General features: G+C 38.3%; 2 protein-coding genes and 1 pseudogene across 28 annotated transcripts in view; 1 reads left to right on the top strand and 2 right to left on the bottom strand.

The window, feature by feature from the left end:
• Positions 1-16917, bottom strand: part of zfh2 (Zn finger homeodomain 2) — a 2927436-nt gene that overhangs the window by 1899239 nt on the left and 1011280 nt on the right. The window lies entirely within an intron of this gene.
• LOC137234397 (uncharacterized) lies at positions 468-3105 on the bottom strand (annotated as a pseudogene).
• On the top strand, positions 3306-6299 carry LOC137234306 (uncharacterized). The gene is made up of 3 exons (XM_067757917.1): positions 3306-3339; positions 3418-6096; positions 6175-6299. The coding sequence occupies exon 2, from the start codon at positions 3593-3595 to the stop codon at positions 6065-6067; it is 2475 nt and encodes an 824-aa protein (XP_067614018.1). The 5' UTR covers positions 3306-3339; positions 3418-3592; the 3' UTR covers positions 6068-6096; positions 6175-6299.

Raw genomic sequence — 16917 nt, 5'->3', positions numbered from 1 at the left:
ATGAATACATCATGACAATATGTTTCAAAATTGTCTAACACCCCCAAATTTTCAAGTTATTTTCTAAAAACCGTTTTCCGTCTACTGCGCGCATTCTAACAGTCATAACGTCGTCATGTCTCAATCTATTTTCGATTGTTTTACGGGTTTGGAAAGAAGAAGATTCAGGCATTAAGCTGATATATATTTGTTTATAATTTATACAAAAATTTTGGGACATTTTCCAAAAGCTATCTAAGATTTAGCATTTTTCTCCCGTTTTTCACAGTTTGACGTCTTTTTTATGTAACGTATCATAAAACAAAATTATTTTTTTACATTCACTCCCAAAGAACTATTTATTGTGAGTAAGAAAAGTTATGGCTTATCAAGATCTGAAGATAAAGGTTTAAGTTACGACGCTTATTGTATACAAGAAAATTAATATATGATTTTTGCTGGCTCAAGGTCCAAATTAAAACACAAACGTTTCGTCTTTTTTGTCAATATATTTCGGTTACACTTCGGTAACCATCCTCAGGACACTATTAACAATATAAAAACATCACAATATAAAACAATGTACAATATAAAAAATTTTTTGTAAACAAAAAATCACATACATGATAAATATCCGATCCGTCTAATGTGTCTACTGTTGTCGCTTGCTCTCTAACAAATGCCTGTACAAATGTGCGCTGTGGTCTATGTCCGTTTTATAATTCATTCGTATGTTTGTAGGAACGTTGATTATGTGAAGCATTTCCAATGTAAAACGTTTACCGTAGTGTTGTTCTTGTTCAAGTATAGTTGCTCTGTCAAAGTTAGGAGAATGCCCGGTGCTTTTACAGTGGGACATAAGGGCTGTTTTATGAAAGTTTGTGTTGTGGGACTGTTTGTAGTCAGACTTGTGTTGTGACAGTCTGGTTTTTAACTTTCCTTTTGTTGTACCCACATATATGCTATTACATGGCTCATCTGTTTTACCGTTACATGGAATTTTGTAAACAACGTTACTTTTTTCGGGTGTTGGAATTCTCTGTTTAGTTCTATTAAATATATTCTTTAAAGTATTAATTGGTTTATGAGCTATTCTCACTTTTCCTTTATTATAACAGTCAGATCTCGCTACACGTTCTGACAATTCAGGTACATATGTTAATGATTTGAATATTTTCGCTCTTTCTGAGTTATTTTGATGGGTTTTTGTTGAAGATCGCCTTAATAGAGAATTTATAACCGATTTCGGAAAATCATTGTCTTTTAGTAATGATCTTATTTCTGTTTTTATCTCTTTGTGGTATATTTCGTCAGATGTTTGTAGCATTCGATGTATACAGGCCCTTGCTGTATTCATTATCATCGTTTTGGGGTGCTTTGAATTGAAGCTGATGATTCGTCCAGATGCGGTTGGCTTTTGATGCCACTTTAATTTTAATTGATTTTGTCTTCTAATGATTATTGAATCCAGATAAGCTAATTTTCCGTTTTCTTCTAGCTCTATCGTGAACTTTATATGCTTGTCAAACGAATTTAGTGCGCTCAGTGTGTCTTGTACTTCATTTTCGTTAACTATGGCAAATAAGTCGTCAACATATTTTGTCAGTAGTCTTGGGGGACGTCGTAATCCTGTTATCGTTTTTTCTAAGAGTTCCTCCATTATGATATCTGCAATCACTGGGGATGTTGGTGATCCCATTGGTAGTCCTTTTAGCTGCGTGTATACCACATCGTTAAATTTAAAATACCTATTTTCCTGAATACAAAATGTTACAATTTCCATAAATATTTGTTTTGGTATTTTGGTGTGTTCCTTTATCGTTGACCATTTATTTCGAATTACATCTAATGCCAGCTGTATTGGTATGCTGGGAAAAAGTGAAACCACATCAAAGGAGACAAGTTTTTCGTCGTCACAAATTAGCGTGTTATTAATCCGTTCTTTAAATTCCATTGTATTTTTAACACTATAGACTGACTTTGAAGTTACATTTTTCAATATGTCGACAATGTATTTGCATAAGCTGTAAGACGGCGATCCGACAGCTGAGCAAATTGGTCTGAGTGGTGTTCCTGTTTTGTGTATTTTTGGCAGACCGTAAATTCTCGGAGCAAGAGCCGTGGTTGTCGTGAGTCTACTTCTTTCTGTTTTTGAGATTAGTTCTAATTTAAAAAGTTTGTCTACTAAGCAATTGTTTCTGTTCTGTAATCTGGATGTCGGGTCCTGTCTTTGAATTCTGTACGTAGTAAGGTCATTTAGTATATCTCCCATTTTTTGGTTATATTCATCTAATTCCATCGCTACAGTTTTGTTGCCTTTGTCCGATGTAAGTATTCGTATGTTCGGATTTTCCTTCAGAAATTTTCGTGTTTGCTTCACTGTATCTATTATTGCACAGTCTAATGCGCTTTTCTTTCTTGTTGTTGTGTGGTTCTTTATTAACAACGAAAATTTGGTACGTGATTCCTCTTGCTCTTCTTTGTTCTCAAGCGTCTGTATTAAATCTTCTCCATCCGCGATGTATTGGAAGAGGGGGAATTTGTTGTTTTCTACTGGTAAAGCGAACTTTGGACCCTTAGTCATCAGAGCTTTTATGTCTGGTGGGAACTCGACTTTGGTTTTGTTTACAAACCACTCTTCATTTTTGTTGTTGTCAGTAAACATACTGCTTCGTTCGTTTCTCAATTTTTTGTATTTTTCTTCCTGCCGCTTCTTAAGTGTTGTTGTTAAGCTGTTTGCTAAATTTTCTTCGTTTTTCAAAAATCTGTAAAGTCTTCGTTGCTGAGTTGTTCTTTCAGGTGTTTTTTTGTTTCTTCTTTATGTTGTTGTTGTCTTTTTAATATGTTGTGTTTATGTTTAATAATTAGGCTAAGTATTTTAGTGTGGTAGTAATGTGTGTATCTGTCTAAGGTTTTGTATATATCTGAATGTATGTCAGAGTCAAATACAAATAATTGCTTACATCTGGTGGAATTTTTTATAAAGTTGGGGATTAATTTTGATTTCCTACACTTTAACAGATATTTTATACTGGACTTTAATTTTACCAACTTCTTTGAAACTCTTTGAAATTTATTGATTGATGTGTTGTTGTTATAGTTGTTCTTGATTGTTGCATACTCCATCTTTTGCTGTTATATGCTATCCGGCGTGCCTTCCGTCTTTGTATAATTGATGATTTAGCGACCTTTATATTCTAATATATGTTTTTTGCTGGCTCAAGGTCCAAATTAAAACACAAACGTTTCGTCTTTTTTGTCAATATATTTCGGTTACACTTCGGTAACCATCCTCAGGACACTATTAACAATATAAAAACACAAACAGTAGACACATTAGACGGATCGGATATTTATCATGTATGTGATTTTTTGTTTACAAAAAATTTTTTATATTGTACATTGTTTTATATTGTGATGTTTTTATATTGTTAATAGTGTCCTGAGGATGGTTACCGAAGTGTAACCGAAATATATTGACAAAAAAGACGAAACGTTTGTGTTTTAATTTGGACCTTGAGCCAGCAAAAAACATATATTAGAATATAAAGGTCGCTAAATCATCAATTATACAAAGACGGAAGGCACGCCGGATAGCATATAACAGCAAAAGATGGAGTATGCAACAATCAAGAACAACTATAACAACAAGACATCAATCAATAAATTTCAAAGAGTTTCAAAGAAGTTGGTAAAATTAAAGTCCAGTATAAAATATCTGTTAAAGTGTAGGAAATCAAAATTAATCCCCAACTTTATAAAAAATTCCACCAGATGTAAGCAATTATTTGTATTTGACTCTGACATACATTCAGATATATACAAAACCTTAGACAGATACACACATTACTACCACACTAAAATACTTAGCCTAATTATTAAACATAAACACAACATATTAAAAAGACAACAACAACATAAAGAAGAAACAAAGAAACACCTGAAAGAACAACTCAGCAACGAAGACTTTACAGATTTTTTGAAAAACGAAGAAAATTTAGCAAACAGCTTAACAACAACACTTAAGAAGCGGCAGGAAGAAAAATACAAAAAATTGAGAAACGAACGAAGCAATATGTTTACTGACAACAACAAAAATGAAGAGTGGTTTGTAAACAAAACCAAAGTCGAGTTCCCACCAGACATAAAAGCTCTGATGACTAAGGGTCCAAAGTTCGCTTTACCAGTAGAAAACAACAAATTCCCCCTCTTCCAATACATCGCGGATGGAGAAGATTTAATACAGACGCTTGAGAACAAAGAAGAGCAAGAGGAATCACGTACCAAATTTTCGTTGTTAATAAAGAACCACACAACAACAAGAAAGAAAAGCGCATTAGACTGTGCAATAATAGATACAGTGAAGCAAACACGAAAATTTCTGAAGGAAAATCCGAACATACGAATACTTACATCGGACAAAGGCAACAAAACTGTAGCGATGGAATTAGATGAATATAACCAAAAAATGGGAGATATACTAAATGACCTTACTACGTACAGAATTCAAAGACAGGACCCGACATCCAGATTACAGAACAGAAACAATTGCTTAGTAGACAAACTTTTTAAATTAGAACTAATCTCAAAAACAGAAAGAAGTAGACTCACGACAACCACGGCTCTTGCTCCGAGAATTTACGGTCTGCCAAAAATACACAAAACAGCAACACCACTCAGACCAATTTGCTCAGCTGTCGGATCGCCATCTTACAGCTTATGCAAATACATCGTCGACATATTGAAAAATGTAACTTCAAAGTCAGTCTATAGTGTTAAAAATACAATGGAATTTAAAGAACGGATTAATAACACGCTAATTTGTGACGACGAAAAACTTGTCTCCTTTGATGTGGTTTCACTTTTTCCCAGCATACCAATACAGCTGGCATTAGATGTAATTCGAAATAAATGGTCAACGATAAAGGAACACACCAAAATACCAAAACAAATATTTATGGAAATTGTAACATTTTGTATTCAGGAAAATAGGTATTTTAAATTTAACGATGTGGTATACACGCAGCTAAAAGGACTACCAATGGGATCACCAACATCCCCAGTGATTGCAGATATCATAATGGAGGAACTCTTAGAAAAAACGATAACAGGATTACGACGTCCCCCAAGACTACTGACAAAATATGTTGACGACTTATTTGCCATAGTTAACGAAAATGAAGTACAAGACACACTGAGCGCACTAAATTCGTTTGACAAGCATATAAAGTTCACGATAGAGCTAGAAGAAAACGGAAAATTAGCTTATCTGGATTCAATAATCATTAGAAGACAAAATCAATTAAAATTAAAGTGGTATCAAAAGCCAACCGCATCTGGACGAATCATCAGCTTCAATTCAAAGCACCCCAAAACGATGATAATGAATACAGCAAGGGCCTGTATACATCGAATGCTACAAACATCTGACGAAATATACCACAAAGAGATAAAAACAGAAATAAGATCATTACTAAAAGACAATGATTTTCCGAAATCGGTTATAAATTCTCTATTAAGGCGATCTTCAACAAAAACCCATCAAAATAACTCAGAAAGAGCGAAAATATTCAAATCATTAACATATGTATCTGAATTGTCAGAACGTGTAGCGAGATCTGACTGTTATAATAAAGGAAAAGTGAGAATAGCTCATAAACCAATTAATACTTTAAAGAATATATTTAATAGAACTAAACAGAGAATTCCAACACCCGAAAAAAGTAACGTTGTTTACAAAATTCCATGTAACGGTAAAACAGATGAGCCATGTAATAGCATATATGTGGGTACAACAAAAGGAAAGTTAAAAACCAGACTGTCACAACACAAGTCTGACTACAAACAGTCCCACAACACAAACTTTCATAAAACAGCCCTTATGTCCCACTGTAAAAGCACCGGGCATTCTCCTAACTTTGACAGAGCAACTATACTTGAACAAGAACAACACTACGGTAAACGTTTTACATTGGAAATGCTTCACATAATCAACGTTCCTACAAACATACGAATGAATTATAAAACGGACATAGACCACAGCGCACATTTGTACAGGCATTTGTTAGAGAGCAAGCGACAACAGTAGACACATTAGACGGATCGGATATTTATCATGTATGTGATTTTTTGTTTACAAAAAATTTTTTATATTGTACATTGTTTTATATTGTGATGTTTTTATATTGTTAATAGTGTCCTGAGGATGGTTACCGAAGTGTAACCGAAATATATTGACAAAAAAGACGAAACGTTTGTGTTTTAATTTGGACCTTGAGCCAGCAAAAAACATATATTAGAATATAAAGGTCGCTAAATCATCAATTATTCAAGAAAATTAATAAAAAAATTCTGTCTATGGTCTGTACTCTGTTAGTTGCTGTGAATTACATGTATAAATTGAAAATATTTTCATACCTTCCTTGATTTTTGAGTCACTTAGTTTTGGAAACACGACTTTCAAGTGCTTTCAATTTATACATGTGATTCACAGCAACAAACAGAGTACAGACCATTGATAAAATTTGTATACTCAGTTGAGCAGAGCTCACAGAGTATACTAACTTTGATTATATAACGGTTGGTTGTACAGTTATAAAGGAATCGAGATAGATATAGACTTCCATATATCAAAATCATCAGTATCGAAAAAAAATTTGATTGAGCCATGTCCGTCCGTCTGTCCGTTAACACGATAACTTGAGTAAATTTTGAGGTATCTATTTAAAATGAACGATATCGGACTATAACACGCCCATGCCCACGGAAAAAGTGCGATAATTCATTACCAAAGACGAATAAAGCGATGAAGCTTGGTAGGTGAGTTGAACTTATGACGCAGAATAGAAAATTAGAAAAATTTTGGACAATGGGCGTGGCACCGCCTACTTTTAAAAGAAGTAATTTAAAAGTTCTGCAAGTTTGGCAGTCGTTGAAGATATCATGATGAAATTTGGCAGGAACGTTACTCCTATTACTATATGTATGCTTAATGAAAATTATAAAAATCGGAGAACGACCAAGCCCACTTAAAAAAAAAATGTTTAAGTCAAATTTAAAAAAAAAAAATTTATATCTTTACAGTATATAAGTAAATTATGTCAACATTCAACTCCAGTAATGATATGGTGAAACAAAATATAAAAATAAAAGAACATTTCAAAATGGGCGTGGCTCCGCCCTTTTCCATTTAGGGGCTTAGACTCTAGGATGATAACTTTTTTCTGTGAAAAAGGGCCAAATCGGTTGAAGCCACACCCAGTTTTTATACACAGTCGACCGTCTGTCCTTCCGCTCGGCCGTTAGAACGATAACTTGAGAAAAAATAGATATATCTTTACTTAACTCAGTTCACGTACTTATCTGAACTCACTTCGTATTGGTCTAAAAAATGGCCGAAATCCGACTATTACCACGCCCACTTTTTCGATATCGAAAGTTACCAGAAATGAAAAAAATTCCATAATTCTATACCAAATACGAAAAAAGGGATGAAACATGGTAATTGAATTGGTTTATTGACGCAAAATATATATTTAGAAAAACACTTTGCAAAATGGGTGTGACAACTACCATATTAAGTAGAAGAAAATGAAAAAGTTCTGCAGCGCGAAATCAAAAGCCCTTAGAATCTTGGCAGGAATATTGTTCGTGGTATAGCATATATAAATAAATTAGCGGTACCCGACAGATGATGTTCTGGGTCATCCTGGTCCACATTTTGGTCAATATCTCGAAAACGCCTTCACATATACAACTACCACCACTCCCTTTTAAAATACTCATTAACACCTTTCATTTGATACCCATATCGTACAAACAAATTCTAGTCACCCCTGGCCCACCTTTATGGCGATATCTCGAAAAGGCGTCCACCTATAGAACTAAGGCCCACCCCCTTTTAAAATACTCATTAACGCCTTTCATTTGATACCCATATCGTACAAACAAATTGTAGAGTCACCCCTGGTCCACCTTTATGGCGATATTTCGAAAAGGCGTCCACCTATAGAACTAAGGCCCACTCACTTTTAAAATACTAATTAACCCTTTTCATTTGATACCCATATCGTACAAACATATTCTAGTGTCACCCCTGGTCCACCTTTATGGCGATATCTCGAAAAGGCGTCCACCTATAGAACTAAGGCCCGCGCCCTTTCTAAATACTCATTAGCACCTTTCATTTGATACCTATATCGTACCAACAAATTCTAGAGTCACGCTGGCACACCTTTATGGCGATATCTCGAAAAGGCGTCCACCTATAGAACTAAGGCCCACTCCATTTTAAAATACTTATTAACACCTTTCGTTTGATACCCATATTGCACAAACGCATTCTAGAGTCACCCCTGATCCACCTTGAATATGGTTCTATATGGGGGTTATGGGATAGCGCCGCTGCGCAAGGGAGAGAATTTTCCACTTAAATAAAATAACAACACTGCACTTTAAATACACTGGCACTTCATGTGCTTTAATATGAACTTTATTTAGCTTTAAATCACTTGTACGACAACTCGTATTAACAAAGATAATTGCGATGCGGACGCGGCGGTAGTTAAAGACAACTAACTCAATTTATCTGAAGGGAAGAACAACTAGAGCGGCTTTTGACCGCTTACGATTTTGAAAGGACCGTTACGTGACTCTCTTATACATTTTTTTATATAGGAAAAATATGAAAGGGTAGGGTTGCCGTCCGCACGCAATTTATACATAAATACAAGGGATTAAATTAATTGAGACTCATGTCTTCAACATGGCGGCCCGCCTGCGCCGTTACGCGGTGAAGCAGCTTCTGCAATTTCTCCCTTGTGGTCACTGCCTGGTTGAGCTTTAAATGCTGATGGTGGCTGCGGGCGGAGGGATCGTGTATCTTCTATCTGGGCTGTTGATGGGAGTGTGTCGTTCGTGACGAGATGAGAAGTAGGGATCTCTGCGTCGGGAAGTAGGCATAACTTTATTATGTTACGCGTGACAGTTCCTGCCTGAGTGCGAATATCAGCAACGCGGGTATTTTTGTCACGACCGGGATGGAGTTTTACAATGCGTCCGAGTCTCCATTCATTTGGGGGGAGTAAGTCATCTTTGATGACCACGAGATCTCCTTCCTTGACATTGGGTTGTTGGTGCTTCCACTTATGCCTTTTGTGAAGTTCCTTGAGATACTCGCTTTTCCATCGGATACTAAATTGCTGATGAATGGCTCTCAACTTCTGCCACTTATGAGGGAGGGACAGGTTGTCAGCGTTGGGCTCGGGTATAGAGAGCAGGGGGGCCCCACGCAGAAAATGGCCGGGTGTTAAGGCCAGGAGGTCACTGGGGTCCTGAGACATGGGGGAGATTGGTCTTGAGTTGAGAACCGCTTCGATGCGAACGAGAAGGGTGGTGAATTCTTCGAAGGTAAACTTGGTATTCCCTGCGGTCTTCGTGAGGTGTATTTTGAAACTCTTGACGGCAGCTTCCCAGAGACCGCCCATGTGAGGTGCATATGGAGGGATAAAGTGCCAAGAGAAGCCATGGGTCATGTATTTGTGAGAAATGTCGTTCGCGGTTTCTTGAAGAAATTGAGAGAATCCCTTTTTCAAGCTTCGGTTAGCTCCTACAAACGTTTTTCCGTTGTCTGACATAATTTTTGAGGGGAGACCACGGCGTCCGACGAATCGGGCAAAGGCCGCCTTGAATGCTTCTGTGGTCAAGTCGGAGCACAATTCCGGATGCACGGCTTTGGTGGAGAAACATACAAATACACACACATACGCCTTGGAGTAGGGAGCCCGACGTAGTGTGGATGTTTTAACCGAGAATGGTCCAGCAAAATCAACACCTGTGGTGTGAAAGGGAAGTGAGTAGGTACATCGCTCAGGGGGGAGTGCGGCCATAATCTGTGTGCGCATTTTTTGTTTGTAAATGGTGCACGTCTTACAATGCAATATGCATTTCTTTAGCTTTTGTTTCAACCGGGGAATAAAATATTCTTGTTGTACCATCCGAACCATTAACTGCTTTTCAGCATGCAGCATTTCTTGATGGAGAAAAGTGAGCAGCAGCGAACAGAATTTTGAGTTCTCTGGGAGAATAATAGGGAAGCATTCATTACGACTGAGGTCAGCTCGGGATAGACGGCCATCGACTCGCATGACTCCAAATCGATCCAACATCGGGTTTAAGGTGAGCAAGGAGCTCTTGTTACTGACGGGGGTTGATGCTTGTAGTGACTGCATCTCACGTGGGTAATGAATGGTTTGCGTTTGAGTGATAAGACGCATTTTCACTTGCTTTACTTCACTATGAGTCAATTTCAGGGACGTAGGAATTGCCCGTTTCCTCGAATTGTTAATAAATCTGTACACGTATGCCATAACGCGAAGTGCTCTAGGGAGGGAAGAGAAGCGTTCGAGAGGATCAACATATTCCACGGTATGAAATGATTCAACGCGGCGCTGTTCAGGTGGAGAAGGATAAATTGACAAGGTTTTCGGCCACACTGAAGGGAGTTTTTGTAGCCATTCCGGGCCTTTCCACCATAAATCGGACAGCGAGAGTTCTTGTGGATTACAACCACGGGTACCGAGGTCGGCGGGGTTATCGCCACTCGCAACATGTCGCCAGGTATCGTTGCTCACATGATCGAGAATGAGAGAGATCCTGTTGGCCACGTAAGTTTTCCAGGTGTGAGGCGGTTTCTCTAGCCAAGCTAACACAATAGAGGAGTCTGACCAGAGAAAGAGTTCGCCTGCCTGTAATTGTAGCTCTGACCGAATTTGCTTGACCAGCTTTGAGAGTAATACGGCTCCGCAGAGTTCGAGTCGTGGGAGGCTGACCGTTTGCAGGGGTGCTACTTTACTCTTCGCTACGAGTAGGTGGGACGAGAAGGAGGTTTCATTTTGTTGAACGCGGAGATATACACAGGCACAGTATGCTTTTTCCGAAGCGTCTGAGAAGCCGTGCAGTTGGACGTGCCGGTTTGGGGAGAATCGGACCCATCGGGGTATGGTAATTTGATTGATTGCGGGGAGGTTGTTGCGCACCATTGTCCATTTGTGAAGTGCGCCGGGTTTAACGTCTTCATCCCAATCGGTTCCTTCCATCCACAGCTGTTGAAGGAGCATTTTCGCAGTGATCATTATTGGCGTTAGCCATCCTGCCGGGTCAAAAAGTTTGGCGACAGCTGACAATATTTGCCGTTTTGTTTTCGAGTTGACAGCGGGTACAGGATCGTACGTGTAGGAGAACGTGTCTGTCAGCGCATTCCATTTTATCCCGAGGGTTTTCGTAGAGCTAGAGTCTTGAAACTTTAGAAAATCGATATCCAGCACTTCGGAATCAGGGACTAGTTCTAAAATTTTTGAGTGGTTAGCGGTTATTTTCCGGAGGGGAAAACCGGCCGATTGTAGAGCGTCTTTTACTTGAGTCATTGATCTGATAGTGGACTGTATATTGTGGCCACCCGAAAGTATATCATCCACATATGTTTCATGCAGAAGAATATCGGTGGCTAGAGGGAATTGCTCTTTACAATCTTGCGCCAACTGGTGGAGAGTGCGTATAGCGAGATAGGGTGCGCAATTGACACCGAATGTAACCGTTTTTAAACGAAAGTCTTCTATGGGCATGTTTGGGGATCTACGGAAGACTATTCTCTGGAGGTCTTGATCATCCTTGTGTACGAGAATTTGGCGATACATTTTCTCTATATCTCCATTAAACACAAACTGATAAAGTCGCCATTTTAAAATTATAAGCATCAAATCGTTTTGAAGGGTGGGGCCGGTGTATAGCACATCATTAAGCGAGCTTCCAGAATGGGATAGTTTTGAAGCATTGAAGACCACGCGAACTTTAGTTGTTTTACTGTCTGGCTTGATGACGGCGTGGTGTGGTAAATAGAAGGAGAAATATTTTCCATCCTTTATAATTTCTTGGGGTGGAGTGCGCTCCATGTGTTTCAGAGTGAGGTATTCTTCGAGAACCTCTGTGTATTTATCTTTAAGCGCTGGGTTTCTCTCCAAATTCCGTTCAATGCTGAGATACTGTTGTTGTGCTGCGATTCGGGAGTGTCCAAGAGCAATGGAATCAGGGAATTCTGGTTTTCTTGGGAGTCTAACCATGTATCTTCCGTCCGCCTGTCGGGTTGTTGTGAGTTGATACAGCTCTTCGCAAAAGTCTTCTTCAGTTGATCGGGTTTGAGTGCTTGGTATTTCTTCTTGTTCCCAAAACTTTCGAAGGAGGGTGTTGAGGGATTCGTTTTCAGGCTTTGTCTGAGTGGTGAATGTTGAAATCTTTTCGGGGATTGGGCCGCTTAGAATCCATCCGAATATTGAATTCTGGGCTATGAGACAGCCGCTTACGTTGGTGTGTAGCCCTTGTAGGAGTATACGGGGAATCACGTCGCTGCCGATGACCATATCGATTCGATGAGGGGTGAAACAATCGGGGTCGGCTAGCCTTAGGTGAGCTATTTCTTCCATCTTTATAATTGAGATATTGGATGAGGGGAGGAAGTGGGTCAACTGTGGCAGAACGATAGCTTGGGTATAAATTTTTTGTGTTTTATCCGCTGAGCAGAGTGTGACCTCGCAGATCTGCTTTGAGTTCTGTACCACCGTTCCGCCCATTCCAGAAATTTCGAACCTGGCTTCTTTGGTGGGTAGTCGCAAGAGCTTTTGTACCCGAGATGAGATAAACGTTTTTTGTGAGCCTTGGTCCACCAGAGATCGAATATTGTGGTATTCACCATCACAATAAATGGGTATTATTGCAGTTGGAAGTAGTGTTGTTACATGGGTGCTTGAAAAATGTGACGAAACTTTACTCGCGTTATTTTGAGATGGACTTTGCTCAGTGGTTGAGTGTGTTACATTTTTTGAACAACAAGGCCTTTCATCGTTAATTTGACGCTGGATGGCTACCTGACTTGTTGTCCCCTGGGATTTCGAGTTTTGTCCTGAGCTTTGGGTATTCCGCGGGAAATGCAGGAGGGAATGGTGTCTTTTTTGGCAATACACGCACGAGAAGCTGCTATGGCAATTGTTGCTTGAGTGGGAATTTGATAGACAATTTTCGCAGTAACCGTGCTCTCTAACGTATTTTACGCGATCAGCTACGGATAGCGCCTTAAATTTTATGCAGGTTTTCATTGCGTGTCGGGAGTTGCATAGTTTACAAGAGATTGGCTGGCTTGACTCTGCATGAAAATTTTGAGTTCTGTTTTTATTTACAAATGTGGAGTTTTGAGATGGCGCTTTGGGAGTGAAATTAGAGTGAGGGGGTTTAGCATTCCCCGGCCGATAGGTATGCAGTCTTTCTACAACTTCGTATCGGCTTGTGAGAAATTTGTTCATATCTGCCCACATAGGTAGTTCTTTCCGTGAGCTAAGTGATTGTTCCCAGAGAGAGAGGGATTCACTGGGGAGTTTCGATGAACAGAGATACACAAGAATGGGGTCCCAATCGCTGGTTGAGATTCCTTGTGTTGAGAGCGTCGACAAGCAATTATTGATTGTAGATTGTAATTTTTGTATTTGCTCACCATTTTCCGAATAGATGGGAGGAAGATTCAATAAAGTTTTCAGCTGAGTATCTACTAATATTCTGCGATTTTCATACCTAGTCTTTAGGGCGTCCCAGGCGAGTTCGAAATTTTCATCAGTGAGGGGGAATTGCTTGACGATTTGTCCCGCCTGGCTTCTTGTTTTCTGTCGCAGATGATAGAGTTTTTGTGCTGGAGAGAGTTTGGGATGATTCTTGTAGACGGCAGTGAACATATCTCTGAACGCAGGCCAATCTTCATATCCACCGTGAAAAATTTCTGTGTCACATGCTGGCACCTTGAGAAACATTCCTTGAGAGTTTGTGTTTTGACCTGCACTTTGCAGTTGAGGAGTGAATGTTTGAGCCTGGGAACTAGCCTGTAGAAGTTGTAATGCTTCTAAAATCTGGGTTTTGCACTGTTCGTAACTTTCTGAGCATTTGTTATATTTTTGCTCGACTGCCCCACTGGATTCCGCATGTGCTGCCGAACGAGAAACGGTCTTGAAAGAGAGGACTAAGGCATCCCAGAGTTTTTCGAGCTGCTCTAATTTTACATTAAGCAATATTGGAGTAAGGTCATTTATGAGAGCTGATGACCATTTAGCGTAGAATGCCTCCAGCCTATTGCTTTCAAAAATAAAGTCTTCAAAACTATGGTCATCTGCTACGTCACTTTTAGTGGCCATTGTTTTTTCGGTAGGCATAATTCTGTACGCAAAAATTTGTCAAAAATCTTTTTTTTTTTCGAGATGGAGAAACTGTTTGCCTTGTTTTATTTTTCAGTTGGGCGAGCGTTAATAAAAAACGGGAAACGGGCTTGAGTGTAGAAGAATTCTTGTTTGCTTGATTGCGAAAAAAAATTTTCGACCAAAATCGCAAAAAAAATTGTTTGGTACTTTTTATTGGGCCACCACTGTAGCCAATTTTTATGGGAGAGAAAAGGTGGTGGTTTTAAGTGTGTTTGTATCGATCTTCAAACTGTACACACACCTATTGATAGTTGCAGAGAATTGAGTGACTTTAAACGAAGTGCAGCTTATTATTTGTATATATATATCGGTATGTACACTTATATGCCGGCGGTGGCGTTATTTTAATGTGTGGGATGGGAGAGACCGTATACTAAATTTAATGGGTTTTTTTCTCTAGTATTGGGTATATTTTATATTATAGAAATATATTATTAACGTGGCTAAGTGCAATTAACGCGATAGTGTTAAAAGGGTGATTCGTTTTAAGGGACACGTGCGGCAATGAATTTGAGAACAAATTTTTATGTATTTGTACCGATAGGTATTTACGAGTTCCCGTGGGGTATATACCCGTAATGACGGAAGGGTATATTAAAATGTGACAAATGAGAGACTATATTTCGTATGTATAATTGTAGCGGTTTTTAAGAGATTTTTGTTTTTAGAGAGTATTTTATGGGACTTGCGGTAGTTATATATTGAGGTATATACCGCGGGTGACAATTTTAAGAGTATATTCTTACGGGAAATTAAAGCTCAGCAACTTTAAAACACCGCAGAAGAAACCGCTACTAGATTACCTACGAAATATATATTGAGACTTACCGATTTTCTTGATACCACCTGTTTTTTTTTGTTTTTTGTGTCTGGGACTGTACTTTCCTGGGTGCCTGGGAATTTTGATTGCTTTAATTCGTTGAGTAGCTTTTTTTGTGTTTGTTTTTTTTTTTTTTTGATTCTTATTTTTGGGGTATCACTTACTACTTTTTATGGACCGTGTAATGTCCGTTTGGAGGTATGTATAAATACGTAGACCGCTTTTTGTACAATATTAGATTACCACTTTTTTAATATGTATATTTTTTCTCTGAAAAATTTCTTTTTTGTTATTATTATACTTTTTGCAGGGAGAGTAAATATGATGTAATTATAAATTTTTTCCACTTTATGTAGTATTTTTTCCAGGTAAGTATATAATAAATATAAACACGGTAAGTATGTATGTACACACGTAAGTATTACTCTTTTTATTTATTTTTTTTTTTTTTTTTTTTTTAGGGATTTTGTTTTTCGGGATAAGTATCAACCACTCAGATCACTTTTTTGGGTAGGTATTCTCAAAGATTTTTTCAGTGGTATGTAGGTTTTTTTTTCTGTAACGCACTTTATGGGCACTCTGATACACCTTTTTGTGCTGTTACTTTTCAATATGTATATATATATATATATGTATGTTGTTTTTGTTTTTGCACTCTACTCCTTAGCACAAAGTTCAGCTTTTAGATAATTTGATCACTTTTGTTGATTTATGTTAATAATGCGTTTTACGGACCGCCGCGATTTATTACCGATTTTAATGTTTTTATATTATAGGTCGCTGGTTTCTTTTTTGGCCTCGAAGGACCATGAATATGGTTCTATATGGGGGTTATGGGATAGCGCCGCTGCGCAAGGGAGAGAATTTTCCACTTAAATAAAATAACAACACTGCACTTTAAATACACTGGCACTTCATGTGCTTTAATATGAACTTTATTTAGCTTTAAATCACTTGTACGACAACTCGTATTAACAAAGATAATTGCGATGCGGACGCGGCGGTAGTTAAAGACAACTAACTCAATTTATCTGAAGGGAAGAACAACTAGAGCGGCTTTTGACCGCTTACGATTTTGAAAGGACCGTTACGTGACTCTCTTATACATTTTTTTATATAGGAAAAATATGAAAGGGTAGGGTTGCCGTCCGCACGCAATTTATACATAAATACAAGGGATTAAATTAATTGAGACTCATGTCTTCAACACACCTATATGGCGATATCTCGAAAAGGCGTCCACCTATAGAACTAAGGCCCACACCCTTTTAAAATACTAATTAACCCTTTTCATTTGATACCCATATCGTACAAACATATTCTAGTGTCACCCTGGTCCACCTTTATGGCGATATCTCGAAAAGGCATCCACCTATAGAGCTAAGGTCCACTCCCTTTTAAAGTACTAATTAACACCTTTCATTTGATACCCATATCGTACAAACAAATTCTAGGGTCACCCCTCGATATCTCGAAAAGGCGTCCACCTATAGAACTAAGCCACGCCATTTCAAAATACTCATTAACACCCTTCATTTGATACCCATATCGTACAAACAAATTCTAGTCAGTCCTGGTCCACCTTTATGGCGATATCCCTAAATGGCGTCCACCCAAATAACTATGGCCTACTTCCTCTTAAAATACTCTTTAATACCTTCCATTTGATACACATGTCATACAAACACATTCCAGGGTTACCCTAGGTTCATTTTCCTACATGATGATTTCCCCTTATTTTGTCTCCATAGCTCTCAGCTGAGTATATAATGTTCGGTTACACCCGAACTTAACCTTCCTTACTTTTTTTTTAGTTTTCTTGTTTACAAT

This window comes from Eurosta solidaginis, chromosome X, assembly GCF_040869045.1.
Source record: "Eurosta solidaginis isolate ZX-2024a chromosome X, ASM4086904v1, whole genome shotgun sequence".
NCBI classification, from domain to species: Eukaryota; Metazoa; Arthropoda; class Insecta; order Diptera; family Tephritidae; genus Eurosta; species Eurosta solidaginis.
The sequence above is the reverse complement of the archived record's forward strand: the minus strand, read 5'-3'. Positions and strand labels throughout refer to the sequence as shown.